Here is an 18,147-nt window from a genome sequence, read left to right as displayed (position 1 = left end):
AAATATGAAATTTCTATTTTTCCACTCTTCTACATTGTTTTACTTAGTCCTCACAACAAACATTAAAGGAGATATTTATCACTGCTATGTCATGTGTTAACAAACTAGCGTGTAGAGATTAGTTCAGTAATCTGCCCAAAGGTTGCCTAGAAGGCCAAGTGAGGGAACCAGGACTTGAAACCAGTAGGATTCCGAACTGTCACTTGCATGCCATACCTTGCTTCTATTGAACTTTTCTGCACTCACTATGCTTTTTTTAAATACTAGCTTAAATACTTAGTTTATAATGAAAATTCACTCATATGAGCTTAGAAAATTGAACTTGGAGTAGTGTTTTCCAAAATTATTTGGGCTACCACCTCATTTTCAGAAACAGTCACTGAATGCTCCCTGGACTCCTCCTTACCCACATGTGCAGTTATGGATTTTATTGAATGGGTCATTTTGTACCTAAAGGGGGCAGTTTTTCTCATTTTGGGAAACACTGATATGTAAAGCTATGAGTTATTCATACAATTGTCAAACACACTGTCCTCCCGTTATTCATCCATTTGCTATAGCGGGCCCAGTAATGTCTCCATTTTGAGACTTGTTACTGTGTTTGGCGTATTGAATACCTCACAGGGAGCTTGCCAGGCTTTGCTGTGTGGGTGAGATACTCTTGGTAATTTGCTGACCTCTCCGAGAGGGGCGGAGGAATCAAACCTGGCTCAGCCGGGCTGGCTACACACAAGGCAAACGCCCTACCGCTGTGCTATCGCTCCAGCCCATTCGTACAATTAATGTGTTAATAATATTTTCTTCTCAGTATTTCCCAAAACTAGTTATAGGCTTGTGGGAAGGTGGTAAAACTAAAAAAACTGTACTGAGTTCTAGTTATGATTCCATGGATACTGCAAATTAAGCTAAAAGCCAGTCCCTTCAGTAAATTGTTTTCAATGCCTAGAAGGCATAATATTTTTTATTTTAAATAATATTACATTTTAAATTTTTAATTGAATCTCTGTGAATTACAAAGTAACAGATATTTATTCAATGAGTGCCAGGCTTATATTGTTCTGACACTAATCCCTTCACCACTGCCTATTACTGCCACCAGTGTCACCAGTTTCCCTCCCATGACACCTTCCTCCCCTGCCCCTCCCCCCCCAACTTGCCTCTTTGTCAGGCACTTTTCCCTTCTCTCATTGTCCTAGTGTTCCCTTTTCAAACTTGCCACTCCATATCTGCCCTTATGCCAACCTTCCTATTGAAGAACAGTTTTCCTGCTTTCATTTCTACTTATGGTGAACATTTGCCATTCCCTTATAAGGTTTCTTAATATCAAGCATATAAAAGAGATCATTTATAGTGTGTTCTTTTCCCTCTGATTTCATTCTACATAGTACTCTACAGATCCACCACTTTAAAGCAAATACCATGACCTCATTGTTTCTTAGGTCATGTAGGATTTCATTGTGTATATGAACCATAGTTTCTTGGCCCAGTCATCTGTTTGTGGTCATTTGGGTTGTTTCCATATTTTGGCTTTTCTATATAGTGCTGCAGTGAACATAGGAGTGCAGATGGCTTTTCTGATTTGTTGTTTGGGGCACTTGGGGGAATATTCCCAAGAGTACAATTGCTGGGTTATATTGAAGTTCAATTTGTATGCTTTTGCTGAATGTCCATGATGTTTTCCAAAAAGACGGGACAGTCTACATTCCCACCAGCAACTAATGAGCACCCCTTTTCCCCTGCATCCTGGCAAACTCTTGGTGTGATTCTTTCTGCTAATTTCTGCTAAGTTTCAAGTGCTAGTCTCTGTTGTGAGATGCTATCTCATTGTTGCTTTGATTGCATTTCCCTGATCAGTATTAATATAGAGTAGTTTATCATACGCTTCTTTGAAACATATGAAGAAGTTCATATTCATCACTCTCCCCATTTTTTTATTGGTTCGATATTTTTTCTTGTTGAGTTTTACCAGTGCTTTATATATCTTGGATATTAACCCTTTGTCTGATGGATGTTGGATGATTAATTTCTTCCAGTATGTAGGCTATGCTTGTATCCTGTCATCACTTACTTTGAGTTGCAGTGGTCGCTTCTTAGTTTAATGTAATCCTATTTGGGTCTAATTTTATTTGATTGGTCAGTGGTATTTAATCCTTAAAGATGCCTGTAGCTTCAATGTCATGAAGTATTTTGTGTATATTTTCTTCTTTGTAACTTACAAATTCTGATCTGATATACAGGTCTACTATCACTTTGCATTTGACTGTGCACAGCATTAAAAAATAACTCTACATTCATTTCTTTGCATGTGACTGTCCATTTTTTCTAACACTCCTTGTTGAAGAGGATTACCTAGCCACATTTCATAATTTTTGCTCCTTAATAGAAGATAAATGACCATATAATTTAGGGTATGTCTCTAGATTTTCTATTCTTTTCATTGAACTCAGGGTTTGTCTTTATTTCTGTTCCATGCTGTTTTTTTTCCCTTTATTTTATTTTTTTTTTTTTAAAGTTGTAGATTTACAATTTTTTGTGCTTTGGTTTCAATTATACAATGATCAGATACCCATCCCTCCACCAGTGCCCATTTTCCACCACCATGGATAATATCCCTCCCACCTCCATCCCCCCATCCCCCCTATCTCTGTGGCAGGGCAATCCCCTGTGTTCTCTCTCTCCTTTTGGGTGTTGTGGTCTGCAAAAGAGGCATTGAGTGGCAAACATGTTCAGTCCATAGTCTACTTTCTACATGCATCTCCCCTCCTGGGAGGATCCTCCAAACATCCTTTATTTGGTGCTCCCTTCTCTATCTGAACAGCCCTTTCCTCTAGGATACCCGGCTGGCCTCTAAGTTATGGAGTAATCCTCCTGGTGCTGATCTCAGCTATTCTTGGGTATTAATCTCATACTTTGTTACTTTATATCCCCCAGATGAATGCAATCTTTCTATGTCTATCCCTCTCTTTCTGACTCATTTCGCTTAGCATGATACTTTCCATATTGTACCACTTGTATGTAAATTTCATGACTTCATCTTTTCTAAGAGCTACATAGTACTCCATTGTGTAGATGTACCAAAGTTTCTTTAACCAGTCATCTGTTCTTGGGCATTCAGGTTTCTTCCAGTTTCTGGCTATTGTAAAGAGTGCTGCAATGAACAAACAAGTGCAGATGTCACTTCGACTATACATTTTTGCCTCTCTGGGATATATTCCCAGGAGTGGTATTGCTGGGTCAAATGGGAGCTCAATTTCTAATTTTTTGAGAATCGTCCATACTGTTTTCCAGAAGGGCTGAACCAGCGGACATTCCCACCAACAGTGAAGGAGTGTCCCTTTCTCGCCACATCCACGCCAGCATCGGTTACTTTTGTTCTTTTGAATGTGGGCCAGTCTCTGAGGTGTGAGATGGTATCTCATTGTGGTTTTGATCTGCATCTCCCTGATGATTAATGATGTAGAGCATTTTCTCATGTGCTTTTTTGCCATTCGGATTTCTTCTTTGAGAAAGTTTCTGTTCATTTCATTGCCCCATTTTTGGATGGGGTTGGATGTTTTCTTCTTGTGGAGTTTAACCAGTATTTTGTATATCCTGGATATCAACCCCTTGTCAGATGAATATCCTTTCCCATTCTGTAGATTGTCTTTGTATTTTGGTCACTGTTTCTTTGGAGGTGCAGAAGCTTCTTAGTTTAAGATAGTCCCATTTATCTATCTCTGTTTTCACTTGCTCGGCCAGTGGCGTGGCATCTTTGAAGATACCATTAGCTTCAATGTCATGGAGGGTTTTGCCAACTTTATCTTCAATGTACCTTATGGTTTCTGGTCTGATGTTGAGGTCTTTAATCCATTTTGATCTTACTTCTGTACATGGTGTTAGGCAGAGTTCTGAGCCTATTTTTTTGCATGCAGCCGTCCAGTGATGCCAACACAATTTATTAAAGAGGCTTTCCTTACTCCACTTCACATTACTTGCACCTTTATCAAAGATTAGATGAGCATATGATTGAGGAGAGATGTCAGTGTATTCAACCCTGTTCCATTGGTCTGCAGTTCTGCCTTTGTTCCAGTACCATGCTGTTTTAATTACTACTGCTTTATAGTACAGTTTGAAGTTGGGGAGAGTGATGCCTCCCATCTTCTTTTAGCTATTTGAGGGAGGTCAGATATTGTTTCACATCAATTTTAAGAGTGTTTGATTTATTTCTTTGAAGATTTTCATGGACATCCATTTAGGGACTCTATTGAATCTGTATGATAAATGCTTTAGAAAGCATTTCCATTTTGATAATGTTAATCTTTCAAATACATGAGCAGGGTATGTGTTTCCATTTTTTGGGTCCTATTTTATTTCTTTATGTATTGTTTTGTATTTTCCATTGTATATCTTTCACATTTTTCGTTAAGCCAACTCCTAAGTACTTTAATGACATTCAAACTATAAAAGCAATATAATTAGGAAGAAATAGCTGAAAATATGTGAATGATTGTGACCAATTTTTTACATGCTAAGTGAAGACTAGTTTTTAATTTTCATTTATATATATACATATATTAAGAGTTTATGATGTCTCACTAATAAAAATTAAAAAAAAATAAAAAGTTTTTTTTTACAGGTATGTATTTTATTTTTTTGGAGGCACATTTAATATTTTTTGACTTATAATTTTTTTTCAATTTAAATTTTATTTGTTTTTTACAATGATTTTAAATCACTTTTTTTTAGACTTATAAATTTTTGTGCTTGGGTTTCAGTTATACAATGATCAAGTACCCATCCCTCCACCAGTGCCCATCCTCCACCACCACGGGTCCCAGCATCACCCCCAACCCCCATACCCCCATCCCCCCCCCCCCCCCCCCCCCGTCCCACCCTGCCTCTGTGGCAGGGCATTCCCCCTTGTTCTCTCTCTCTTCTTTTGGGTTCTGTGTTTTGCAAGAGAGGCATTGAGTGGCAATCATGTTTGGTCAATAGACTACTTTGAGCATGTCTCTCCCACCCTGGGAGGGTCCTCACAACACCCTTTATTTGGTGCTCTCTTCACTATCTGAGCTTCCTTTTCACCTAGCACATGTTGAATCAATGTGAGACAGACACTTACAAAGCTATTTGTGATTAGGCTTCAGTCATACAGTGTTCCAACAGCCATCCCTCCACCAGTGTACATTTCCCAGCACCAATGTCCCCAGATTCCCTCCTATCACCCCCCCTCCACACCTCTAGCCTGCCTCTATGCAAGTACTTCTCTCTCTTTCACTCTCTCTTTCACACACACTCTGTCTCTCTTTGGGCATTGTAGTCTGCAATACAGATACTGAAAAATTATTGTGTATATCCTTTCACCTGCTTTTAACACCCAGTTCTTGTCCAGTGTGATCATTTCCAGGTAATATTGTAATACTTTCTCTTACCTGGCCTCTGCCCCACACCCAGTTGTGGTAGATTTCAACCACTGACTAGTCAGAGTCTAGTTATTTATACTTTTATTAACCCTTTTGCTTTTCGGAAAAAGGTTGACATATATATGTATGTATATATATATGATTTGTGTTATGTATAATACTTTGTCTTAAATCATGCTGACGGTATTTTGTGGGATAGAATACCTATACCTTTCAGTATAAAAATTAGTATGATAACTTACTATGAACTGAACTGGTTAATGTTAATAATGTGCCTAGATTGTAAATTCAAGTATCCCCATCAGTGACACTCTTCCATCTAAATTCAGTATTTGTTTCAAGTTATTAGCACCATCAGCACAAATTTCCTTTAAATAAAAATGAAGAGAGTGTTTATGTATAGAGTGTAATTTTGTTACTAGTTATATAATCAATCAAATCTTAAGCACCTAGGGAGCTTTAATTAAGATTTTTATGGAGTAAAATAGCTATATGTTATAGATATTGATTTATTTGATTTTTAACTGTTAATTGTCTAAATGTTTTTTTTTCTTTCTTTTTTCAATAGGGAGGACTGAAAAACAGCAAGCATGAATGTACCCTATCTTCACAAGAATATGTTCATGAATTACGTTCTGGTATTTCAGATGAGAAACTTCTTAATTGCCTGGAATCTCTGAGGGTTTCTTTAACCAGCAATCCTGTTAGGTAGGTGGATCTTAAGATGTTTGTATCATTCTTGTATATCATTATTATGAATACAGTTTGGTTATTTATTCATTTAGTCATTCATTTTTTGAATTGGGGACATACCCTTTAGTTCTCATGCTTGCTTCTGGTTCTGTGCTCACGGATCACTTCTGGCAATGCTTATGGGACCATATGTACTTCTGATAATTGACACAGGGTTAGTCAAATATAGTGAAAGTGACTTGACTTGTATTATCTTCCCAGCCCATTCATTTATGCATTTTAACTTCAAAATTTTCACCAGAAGTAAAATGTTAACTAATAATGTAGCAGTGTCTGATTATGATATCTTACACATTAAAAATATTGACCATTCCAGCTGCCTTCCTTTCCCTTCCCGCTCTCCTCCCCATCCTTCCCTGTGCATGATGCAGGCTTCCAGCTATGGAGCAATTTTCCTGGTCCTTGTGTCTACTGTCTTCGGGTTTCAGACTTGTGTTATGATTTTTATACTCCACAAATCAGTGCAGTCCTTCTATATCTGTCCCTCTATTTCTAATTTCACTTAGCATGATACTCTCCATATTCACTCTCTCTATTCACTTATAAGCAAATTTCATGACTTCATCTTTCCTAACAGCTACATAGTATTCCATTGTGTAGATGTACCAAAGTTTTTTTAACCAGTTATCTGTTCTCATGCACTTTGGTTGTTTCCAGGTTTTGGTTATTGTGAACAGTGCTCCAATGAACATATAGGTACAGATATTATTTCTACTGTGCTTTTTTGCATCCTCAGGATGTATTCCCAAAAGTGGTATTGCAGGGTCATATGGAATTTCAATTTCTAGTTTTTGAAGGACTGTCTATCTTGTTTTCCAAAAAGACTGGACAAGTCGGCATTCCCACCAACAGTGAAAAAGTCCCTTTTTACTCACATCTATGCCAGCACTGGTTGTTTGTGTTCTCTGTGTGTGCCAGTCTCTGTGGAGTGAAATGATATTTCATTGTTGTTTTGATTTGCATCTCCCTGATGATTAGGAATGTGGAGCATTTTTTCATGTGCATTTTGGCCATTTGTATTTCTTTTTTGAGGAAGCTTCTGTTCATTTCTTCTTCCCATTTTTTGATGGGATTGGAGGTATTTTTTTTGTGCAATTCTACTTGTGTCTTGTATAACCAGCTGGAATAGAGAACAGATCACTAAGAGATCACTAACGTTGGTTGGAGGAATCGGTCAGGATGGGAGATGTATGCTGAAAATATATAAAGGAGCAAGCATGATAACCTCTCAGTATCTGCATTGCAAACCATAATGCTCAAAACTACATAGCATAGGGAATATTGTCTGCTGTGTAGGCAACGGGAAAGTGGGAAAGTGGGGGTATACTGGGGATATTGGTGGTGGGGAATGTGCACTGGTGGAGGGATGGGTGATCATTGTGTGATTTTTAACTGGAACATGAAAGCTTGTAACTATTTCTTATGGTGATTCAATTAAAGAAAATAAAAGAAACCTGGAAAAAATAATATTGACCACTAATTGTGGGAAGTCTCAAAAAAATGGAGATGTTACTGGGCCCGCTCGAGCAAATCAATGAACAACAGGACGACAGTGACAGTGACCACTAATATGAGATTTTAAACATAAAAATATTGAACAACTTTGTAAACCATAATGTTCATTTAAAGTGTAAGAGGGAGAATGGAAAAAATAAATTAATTAAAAAAGAATAATAGTGCAATTTTTCTTTGATTATATAGAATATGAATCCAGTAGTTAAATTTCCACTTTAGTATGGAAATTTTTAAAAATTATGTAATTGTGGGGCTGGAGCAATAGCACAGTAGGTAGGGCATTTGCCTTGCATGCGGCCGACCTGGGTTCGATTCCCAACATCCCATATGCATATGGTCCCCTGAACACCGCTAGGAGTAATTTCTGAGTACAGAGCCAGGAGTATCCCCTCTGCATTGCTGGGTGTGACCCAAAAAGCAAAAAAAAAAAAATTATGTAATTGTATATTTATTTTGATGTATTAAGTATGTTAGTGCTATGGTATTCCTTTTTAAATTTAGAAGGGGTTATACTTTTCAGTTATTCTACATTTTAAATAAATAATGTTTACTAATTTGTTATTAGCGATTTCAAGTATTATATTGCTTTAACAAATAAAAAAATACGATATATTATTAATAAAAATCTTTCATATTGTGTACACTAAGCTATTACCTAATTGTTGAGATATTTTAAAACTTTTTTATTGATCACTGTGAAATCGAGCCTTACAAAACTCTTCATATTTAGATTTCAGTCATACAGTATTCTAATACCCAGCCCTCTACCTGTGTACATTTCCCAGCACCAGTGTCCCCAGGTTCCCTTCCATCATCCCACACCCCCCACCTCCCAACTGCCTCTATGGCAGGTACTTTTCCTCTCTCTCTCTCTCTCTCTCTCTCTCTCTCTCTCTCTCCCCCCTTTTGTGCATTGTGGTTTTCAATATTGATACTGAACGGTTATCAAGAATATCCCTTACCTACTTTTAACCCTCAGATATTGTCTCAGCCCCACACACACTTGTGGTTAGTTCCAACCATTGACCATTGTTCCTAATCTCTGTTTTCCCTTGCCATGGATAATAGTCTTCTACTATGTTATTTTTATATACCACAGATGAATGCAGTTGTTCTATATCTGTCCCTCTCCTTTTGACTCTTTTCACTCAGCATGATACTTTCCATGTCCATTCACTTATAGGCAAATTTCATGACTTCATTTTTCCTAATTGCTAATTTTTAAGGTGTATGTTCCTTAGCAATGGTGGGCTTCAACTTATATTCCTTTATTAAAATATGAACATTTTATAACTGATTCCATATAAAACTATTTTTATAATGTAAACTATTTTTAGTATGAAAATGCTCTAAAATACTCTGGTATTTTATTACATAATTTATAAAATATTTGGTTTAAAAATTACCTGATTAAAGTATGATGTGATTCTGATTGTATTCAAGGTTTTTTTGCTACACATTTGGGGCCATATTTTTAAATTCCCTAACCTAGTTATGTATCACTGTCCTCCCATTGTTCATCAGTTTGCTTGAGCAGCCCACAGTAACATCTCTATTGTGAGACTTGTTGTTACAGTTTTTGGCATATCAAATACACCACAGGGAGCTTGCCAGCCTCTGTCATGCTGAGGGGATTCTCTCCATAGCTTGCTGAGCTCTCCAAGAGGGATAGAGGCATTGAACCCAGGTTTACCGCATGGAAGGCAAATGCCCTACCCTCTGTGCTATTGCTCCAACCCTACCTAGTTATGAAATCTTGAAAATAATTTAGACCTCAGTAATGATTTGATATTTATATATAGGTAGGAATATTTGAAACTATTTGTTTTTATATATGTATATATTTATATGTTTATATATGTATATATTTATATATACTACATTTGGAAAATTGTAAAAAAACTGTTCTGCTGTGAAAGTATTTTAAAATCAATGGTATATTATATTATGATAGTTAATCAAAAGGGGCTGGCTTGGTATTTCTTTTAGAGTGCTTCTAATAATGATCTGAACAAGAAAGATGAGTTTTTGGGGCTGGAGCAATAGCATAGCGGGTATGGTGTTTGTCTTGCACTTGGCTAACCCGGGTTCGATTCCCAGCATCCCATATAGTCCCCCGAGCACCGCCAGGAGTAATTCCTGAGTACATGAGCCAGGACTAACCCCTGTGAATCTCTGGGTGTGACCCAAAAAAGCAAAAAAAAAAAAAAGAAGAAGAAAGATGAGTTTTTTCACAACCTCAACCAAAATTGTTTATTATTTTTTTATTCATTTTTGTCACCGAAGCAATATGGCACAATAATGTCAATGTTTATGGTTTTGGTCTACAGTGTACACAGTCACTGTGACTCCACCACTGCTACCAGTGCCAAAGAACTTCCACTACTTTCTTTCACATCTTTCTAGTTTATTTCCTCCCACCTAAACCACCCACCCCCAACTCCTGCAACTTTCTAAGTTCCAGTCTGTAATATCTTTTTCTTTTCTTTGTTTTTTTTTATATGAAACATAGAAGAGTGACAATCCAGCATTTTACTTTCTCCTTCTGACTTCACTGAACACAATACGCTCTAGTTCCATCCAACTTGTAGCACACAGACATTTGAGGTCTTTCCACATCTTGATATATAGTACTGTATTGAATATAGGTGTGAGTGTATCTTTTCAAATTAATGTTTTTGTGTTTGGAAATAGATTCCAAATAGCAGAATTACTGTTTCATAGTGAAATCTTTTTTTCTGGAGGTTAACATGGATTTATCCGGTAGTGATCAGTGGGTTACATTGGACTCATTGCTTGGCAAATGTATCCAGGTGCAGCTCCGTGTATGGGAGTTATACAGTACCAGAAATCAAACCTGGGCCTCCTGCCAAATGAGTTATCTTTCTATCCCTAGAAGTTCTAGTTTTATTTTTTTGATATATGTCCATATGACTTTGCATGGAAACTTTTTCAGAGGCATTCCCACCAATAATGTATAACAGTTATTTTTTGCTGTATCTGCACAAGTACTGGTTGTGTTTTGACTTTTTGATCCAGGTCATTTTCATAGGTGTGAGTTGATATCTCATTTTGATTTGAATTTTCCTGGTATTCATTATATACCTGCGATATCCATTGCATTTCCCTGATATTCTTTATTCAGTGATAATAAACATTATTATATACTACTGGTCATCAGCAATGTCCCTGTAGGGAGAACTGTCTGTTAATTTTATTTTTCCCATTTTATTTATTTATTTTTAATTTGAGTGCCACACGTGGTACTATCAGAGCCAGCTCTGTGCTCAGGATCAAGCCTGGCAGAGATCAAGGAACCATATGTGGTGCTGGGGATTGAATCCAGGATGGAGCATGTAAAGCAAGTGCCCTTTTCACTGTATTATCTCTCCCCTCCTCCACATTTCCTATATTTTTAATGATTTTGAATTTTGGTTTTGTGCTCTATCATTACTTTACATACCTTTGATTTACTTAACACTTTGTTAGATGAGTGGAGTGTAAATATTCTCTACTATGCAGGAAAGGCTTCTTTTCATTTTATCCATATTGTGTTTTTTTTAATTTACAGTCCCAAAACATTTTATTTGATATAGTCTCACTTGTTTATTTCTGCTTTTTGCCAATTGAGTGGAATCATTTAAGATGCCTGAGGTCTATATCCTGAAGAATTCTGCTATGTTTTCCTCAATGTATTTTATGGATTTTCTTCTAATCTACAGTTCTTTGATTCATTTTGAATTAACCTTTATCAAGTGAAAGACATGAGTGTGTGATTTCAGAGTATTTGAATGAATTTCAGGGTAATGATACACAGGAAATTAACAGTGCGGAAATCTATTTTCAAAGTGCCTGAGTATGCAGTTCAAACATGTCCAGAATTATTTCAAAGAGATTTTGAATTACTGTTTCCTGTAGTGGTCACTAACAAATTCGTGATTCAGACTGTAACACAGAAAACTGAGAATGATATTATTGGAGTGAGGATGTAGAAAATGAAAGAAAACTGCACTTACAGAAGTTCCTCAGAGGTGCTAAGGAAATTTGCTATGCTCTCTGAACTGAACACTATTGGGTTGACTTTTTTTGACCTATATCTGCTTTGACATTTTTGTACCATAAACTAATAACATTCTTTTGAAACAGATGAATACTATCGACATTTAGGATTCTATGTTGATGATCTTGGGTACTTTAAAGTAAATCATCATAGTCTCTGAGGTACCCATGTATTTGTAGCTAGTTTCTTCACTAATGCAAAAGCAGATAGCCATATTATGAAGAAAATAAGTTTTAACTTGAAACCAGCAGTAATATCAAGTTATTTACTGTAGTATTTGTATACAACATTTGGGTTGGTGTATAAACTCTTGTAAGAAGCTTCAGTTTTTATTTTTATATTTTTTTCATTTTGGGTCACACCTGGTGATGCACAGGGGTTACTCCTGGTTCTGCACGCAGGAATTATTCCTGGCGGTGCTCAGGGGACCATATGGGTTGCTGGGAATTGAAATTGGGTCGGCCCTGGGCAAGATCAATACCCTCCAAGCTGTGCTATCGCTCTAGCCCCAGAAACTTCATTTTTAAAATCTTTCTCCTAGATATTTATTTAAACACAGGAATTTAAAACATTAATTTTTGAAGTGTAAATCTCAAATGGTAATTTGTATTCTCAGTAAATGTTGCTGAAGGCAAATACATTATATACAATATGGTAATAGTCTTATAATCAATTTGATTATAGAAAGATATCATGCTGAAAGGTATGATTTCAGCATCGTGATGATAGTATGGTGAGTAGGGCACTTTCTTGCACCTGGTTTCTATCTCTGGAATTCCCGAGTGCAAAGCTAGGGGTAATCCCTTAGCATTTCCAGGTGTGTCCTCCAAAAAGATATGATTTTATATTGTCATTTTTCACTGTATTGGAAGTAACTCATTCTAGTTATTTTCTCAAAAAAATCACATATTTGCTTACAAAAATTTTTCTTTGTTTATATCTGAAGTTGGAACAAGTCAAGGAACATCAACATATGATTATGAGTTATGGTTCATAAATCAGACATATATCCCATAAAGCAATAGCAAAAATAAGTTCTCACATCTGTTTAATTTGGGCAGTCTTGGAAACACCTGGCTGTGCACAGGGTGTACTCCTGAATCTGAGATCAGAAATCACTTTTGGTGACTCATGGAACAATATGGTTTGTTTATATTTATCAGTATGGAATGGTGCATAATGTGTAAATGCATAGTCTGTCTATCTCTCTCTATCTCTCTCTCCCCCTGATGTACACATACAGAAACACAAACCCATACAAACAATGAAGAGTTTTCATCTGTGCTTGAGAAGATACACTATTTTGTATCTGAATGTCAATGAAGTTCTTTGACATAATATTTGAGCAGAGATCTGATGGAAGTATGCTAATAAACTGTATATGTAGTCCTATAGTCTACTGTAATATGGATGATGTTAGAAAAAGGAAACAGTGAGATCAAATATTTGGCCTTTTTCAGGAGTGTTGAGTAAGCCAGTTTGAGTAGAGACAGAAAAAAGTAGTTTTGTGGACTTTTACCCTTAAGTGATCTTGGAAGTTTTAGAGAGTCTCAGATTAAATAATTACTTGATCGGCGATGCATTTTTATTTATCCATATTGTTAAGGGCCATACCCAGTGGTACTGGGGGCCAAGAATAAATTCTGAATTTGCTTTGACCCGAAAGTGTTTATTATGGGTAGTGCTCAAGGTATAGCAGGATCATCTTAAGCGGTATTCGTGGGGTCACTTGCTGCCAGAGATTGAATCCATTGCCCCAAACTTATTTGCAAGGCATGTACATGAACCATATCCTTGATAAATGACCTACATTTAAAAAAAGTTACTAAAATAAAGTGATTTACAAATTATACATAATACACTTGATTGAGGCATACAATGTGCCAACACAAATCACATTAGTAGTATGACCTTCCTTCCACTAATATCTCCAAATTCCCTCCAACTACCACCACTAACATGTACATAACAAAACTTATTTCTTATTATTTCCTTGAGTAAACTTGAAGATTGGCAAATGGAATTACTAGATAAAAATTAGCAAAATCAATTAGTGATGATTTACTTCTAAATGATCTTAACCTATAAAGAAATCATTTAATATCAACATAATTGAAAGCCCTAATCTCATTTATGTAATTTTTTACCTATGGTATTTAAAATATATTACATTAACTCATATTTTGTACATGAGTCTCATTTTCATAATAATTATGTATCTTTGTCATTAACATTTTGTTTTAATTCTTTGCTATTATATTTTTGAGGTTACATGAATTAGGTTAAAATCTTCAATTGTAGAATTTAGGAAGAGTGAAGAGAATTAAAAAAATTTAAATGGGACAGTCTAAATTGGCCTATAATAGTAGAAAGTATTTTACCTAAGAAAGGGAATATTGGTTTTATAGTAAAAGTATTATAGATAGTGTTTAAGTGTTAAGTAATGAAGGTGAGAGATAGCAAAATAAATATCTACAGATTATAAAAGGACTTATAAGACAATGAACATTCAATATAATTGAAATAATAAGTCATTATTGAAAATGTATAAAATCCTTTAACAAACTAGGAGTAAACAAGTCTTCCTTAATCTTAGAGCAGCAGCTATAATTAGCATGAGTAAGTGCAGTACTCAGTGCCTCATGCTGAGAAGTTTGTTTCGTCCTGTAAAACAGCTAGTTTACTTCTTACAAATCTGTTTTGAAGACATATAAATTCTCTAAACTTTTGCTTGTCTCTGAAATGTTTTATTATTCCTTCAAATCTGAACGATGATGTAACTGGACAGGTATTTTTTGGTGAGGTGTTCATCTTGCCGAATTTCTATATCTCTATTCTTTTCTGGCTTATATAATATCATTTGATTGATCTGTGGTGAGTCTTTCGGGATGTTCTTTGTAAGTTGCTTTATTATTTTTTAAGCATTAAATGTGTTTTAATATGTTAGCCATTAATAATACTGTTAATATTTTAAAAAGTTAATTTCTTTTTTATGTTGGAATACTGCTATTTATTCAGCCAATTATTAGCTGATTGAATTGGGCATGAACTCCACCTTACTTTTTTTTTTCATTTTTTATAATTTTCTTTATTGAATCTTTATTGAATTCTGCCAAAAGCCACTGGGTTTCGAGATCTGTTTCTGAGTTTCTGGGATTATGGCTGTTAAGCAGCTTGATTAGGAGCCAGAGGAGTCATTCATTAACAGCAACTCAGGGTCTTTTTGGGGTGGGGAGGAAAGGGCCGGCTCCTCCCCATCCCGTGAGGCCCCGCGTGTCTCGTCACTGAGGGTCCAAACCTGACTGTCCAGTGGCATCTGGATGATAGCAGCCACTGGGGCACCAGGGGGAACAGGCCAAGGCACGAAACCTATTCCCACCTGGGGTGGCCCAGCGCCAGTAACCTACTGCAGGGACTGGATGCATTTCTGCCAAAAGTCGTTGAGTTTCAAGATTTGTTTCTGAGTCTCTGGGATCACGGCCAGTAAGCAGTTCAGTCAGGAACCAGAGAGGCCATGCCTCCAATTATATAGCTGAGCCAGTGGTGATTTGTGGGTGTGTCTCCCACATACCTAACTTTTGGCCGTTTTCTTTCTTGGTAATCTTTGCCCCAAGTTGTTTGTGTCTGGCTAAAGGCACAGCAGCAATTTTGGGGTATCTGGAAGTCTGAAGGCACCATCAGGCTGCTGATGCACTCGCCTCACAAGTACAGATTGACCTGCTGGCAGCCCCATACCCGCACTATCTTTATTTTATCTTTATTTTTATATCAGAAATATGTCTCTGTTTTTAAATAAGTTATTTTCTGAGATTCTGATTGGATAATGTTCAACCCAGAAATACCCTTGTAAACATTGAAATAACAGAATTAAGCAAAATTCTGTCCAGGTAAAGACACTACTTCTGAATATCTGCAGAATTAGAAATATAGTATGTAAACTATTATAGAGCTATTCTTATGTAGAACTTTCTACAAATGAAATTAACTTTGTTATCCCTTTCTCTTGATAATTAAACAAATTATGTAATATTAAATTTTGAGGGGGGATATATTATAGTTTTATGATAGGATGGCTTTTATACAATCTGATATATATTCTGTTCCCTCCTCCTTGTTGTCTTAAATTTGTCATTTCCTTAGGCCTCAGTTCCGTCATGCATACTTGAGAGTAGAGCTTTCCAACTCTATAAATCTATAAATCAAAATAGAACATAACTTTTCTTTTACTTAGTTGAATCCTCTTTCCTTTGTTGTTAGAGCTAGATGATTTTTTAGATAATTTTCAATAATTAGATAAATATTCATTGAAAAATGTAATACTTTTTGGGAACTGAGATGTAGTACAAGGTGTAGGGTGCTTGCCTTGCATGGGCCAACCTGAGTTTGATCCCTGACCTTTCCACGAGTGCTTCTTGAGTTCAGAGCCAGAAGTAACCTGAGCACAGCCGAGTGTGGGTCCAAAACCAGTCCAAAACAAAACAAATACCATTATTTCCAGGCACTTACAAACATTATATATTAGGAAACCCTGTTCCGGTATTTATAATTTTCTTTAAAATAACAAAGAAGGGATTTTATAAATCTTTGTCATATAAGTGTTTTTTAAGCTTGACAATTTTTAGAAGTTTGTATCTTGCCCACTAATGTTTGATATTATTTTCTATCAATTTTTTGACTGATTTATTTTTTCTGCCTCTAGTATAAATAACAAATATAAATGCACACTAATATATTCAAAATGCTTCAAAATATTCTTGAAGCATTGTGATTGCTGAATAATAAATGAAATTATGACTTTTAAATTTGTGTGGTATTTAATCACACAGATGCTAAAGGCATGAAAAAGTCATTTCCTTGTATTTTTTGCTAATGGTAAATATGTTAAAATACTACATTTTGGGGGGCAATGGAATAGGTGTTTGGGCCACAATCAGTGAGCGGTACTAAGGGATTAGTCCTGTCTCTGTGCTCATAGATCAGACCTGGCAGTGTTTGGGTGTGATATGAGGGGTGCACTCCCGTTTGCCACATATAAAACATATGCATATTGTCCAGTATTATACTTGTGGCCCTAAAACTACCATTTCATTATTGACTGGCCATAACTCAATTTGCTACATCAATATATATCCCACCAATTTTTCTTTAGTACTGTACTCACTGGACTGTTTATGCCTCTGCTTTATACAAGACTTCCACGAGTCTGTCTTCTTTTCTTCTATCTCTATTTTCTCATTTAAACTTCAGCCATTTCTGAACAAGCTCCCTCTAGTTCTCTTGTTTCATGATGGCTGCTACATTGTTACTTACATCTAATAACGTGCAATTTTGTGGTAGATTTTGACCCATTATCAATAATAACCTACTTTGCTCCAATAGTAAAAATGAATTTTTGTAATTTTTTCACTCTTTTTTTATGTGTTTTTAGATATAATTAGAGAAAAAGAGCAAATCTAACTTTCTAAACACAGGGATAAAAGTTATGGGTTTACTTGAATTAAAATCTATATAAAATATAGCATAGTTTTTACATACTTTTCTTTTTACAGTTACGGCTGAATTAATGAAGCTGAATACTTTCAATTATATTTAACATCTTAAAAATCCATGAGTTTTGATTAAAGAATAAATCGCAGTCTGCTGTCACAAATATAATTAGACTTGCATACCATGGTATATGTGTTTTACAATGACAATTACATCATTTTTTACTATTTTATATTCCCTTGCTAAAATTTATAAAGGGAAGCAGTTTCTTCTGAATAATGACCAGTGATTTTGGATAATTTTATTCCTAGGAAACCTATTACAAGATGTATATGTATTTGGCAGTATGGCATATGATCATTTAAAAAGGCATAGCAATAAATCAATGTCACAAAATTTTCTTAACATGTGACAAAAACAATACTGTTTTGAAGAACTGAGTTAGAGAGTTATAAGTACATATATTCTTTTCAGAATTTTTGCTAAATTGCTTTAATGCAGGAGAGAGGAATATTTCACTTCACCAATAATTTTTTTTAATTTTTAAAATATTTCTAAAATACCATTATTTACCAGGTTGTTCATTAAACAGTTGTTTCAGTCTTTAAATGTTTCACCACCAATTCCACTACCAATCACCACTAATGCTACCTTTTCTCCACCTATGTCAATGTTCCTAGTTTCCCACCCACGACTCCAAGCCTGCGCCTTTGCAGGTACAAGCATTTATTTCATAGCACTGTAGCATTCCTCCCATTGTTCATCAGTTTGCTCGAGTGGGCACCAGTAACGTCTCCATTGTGAAACTTTTTACTGTTTTTGGCATATCAAATATGTCATGGGTAGCTTGCCAGGCTTTGCTGTGTGGGTAGAATACTCTCGGTAGCTTGCCGGGCTCTCCGAGAGGGGTGGAGGAATCGAACCTGGGTC

At 35.9% G+C, this 18,147-nt stretch overlaps 1 protein-coding gene and 1 pseudogene across 4 annotated transcripts in view; both read left to right on the top strand.

Annotated features, from left to right (window-relative positions):
- DIAPH2 (diaphanous related formin 2) overlaps positions 1–18,147 on the top strand; it is a 760,781-nt gene that overhangs the window by 218,326 nt on the left and 524,308 nt on the right. For all 4 annotated transcript variants that reach the window (XM_056124107.1, XM_056124108.1, XM_056124106.1 and 1 more), the window contains one exon: positions 5,971–6,110. In XM_056124107.1, coding sequence (XP_055980082.1) covers positions 5,971–6,110 — 140 coding nt within the window. The remainder of the gene's footprint in view (positions 1–5,970; positions 6,111–18,147) is intronic.
- Positions 11,419–12,004, top strand: LOC130032569 (methylmalonic aciduria and homocystinuria type D homolog, mitochondrial-like; annotated as a pseudogene).

The sequence above is a fragment of the Sorex fumeus genome, unplaced genomic scaffold (assembly GCF_029834395.1).
Source record: "Sorex fumeus unplaced genomic scaffold, SorFum_2.1 ptg000050l, whole genome shotgun sequence".
Lineage (NCBI taxonomy): Eukaryota > Metazoa > Chordata > Mammalia > Eulipotyphla > Soricidae > Sorex > Sorex fumeus.
The sequence above is the reverse complement of the archived record's forward strand: the minus strand, read 5'-3'. Positions and strand labels throughout refer to the sequence as shown.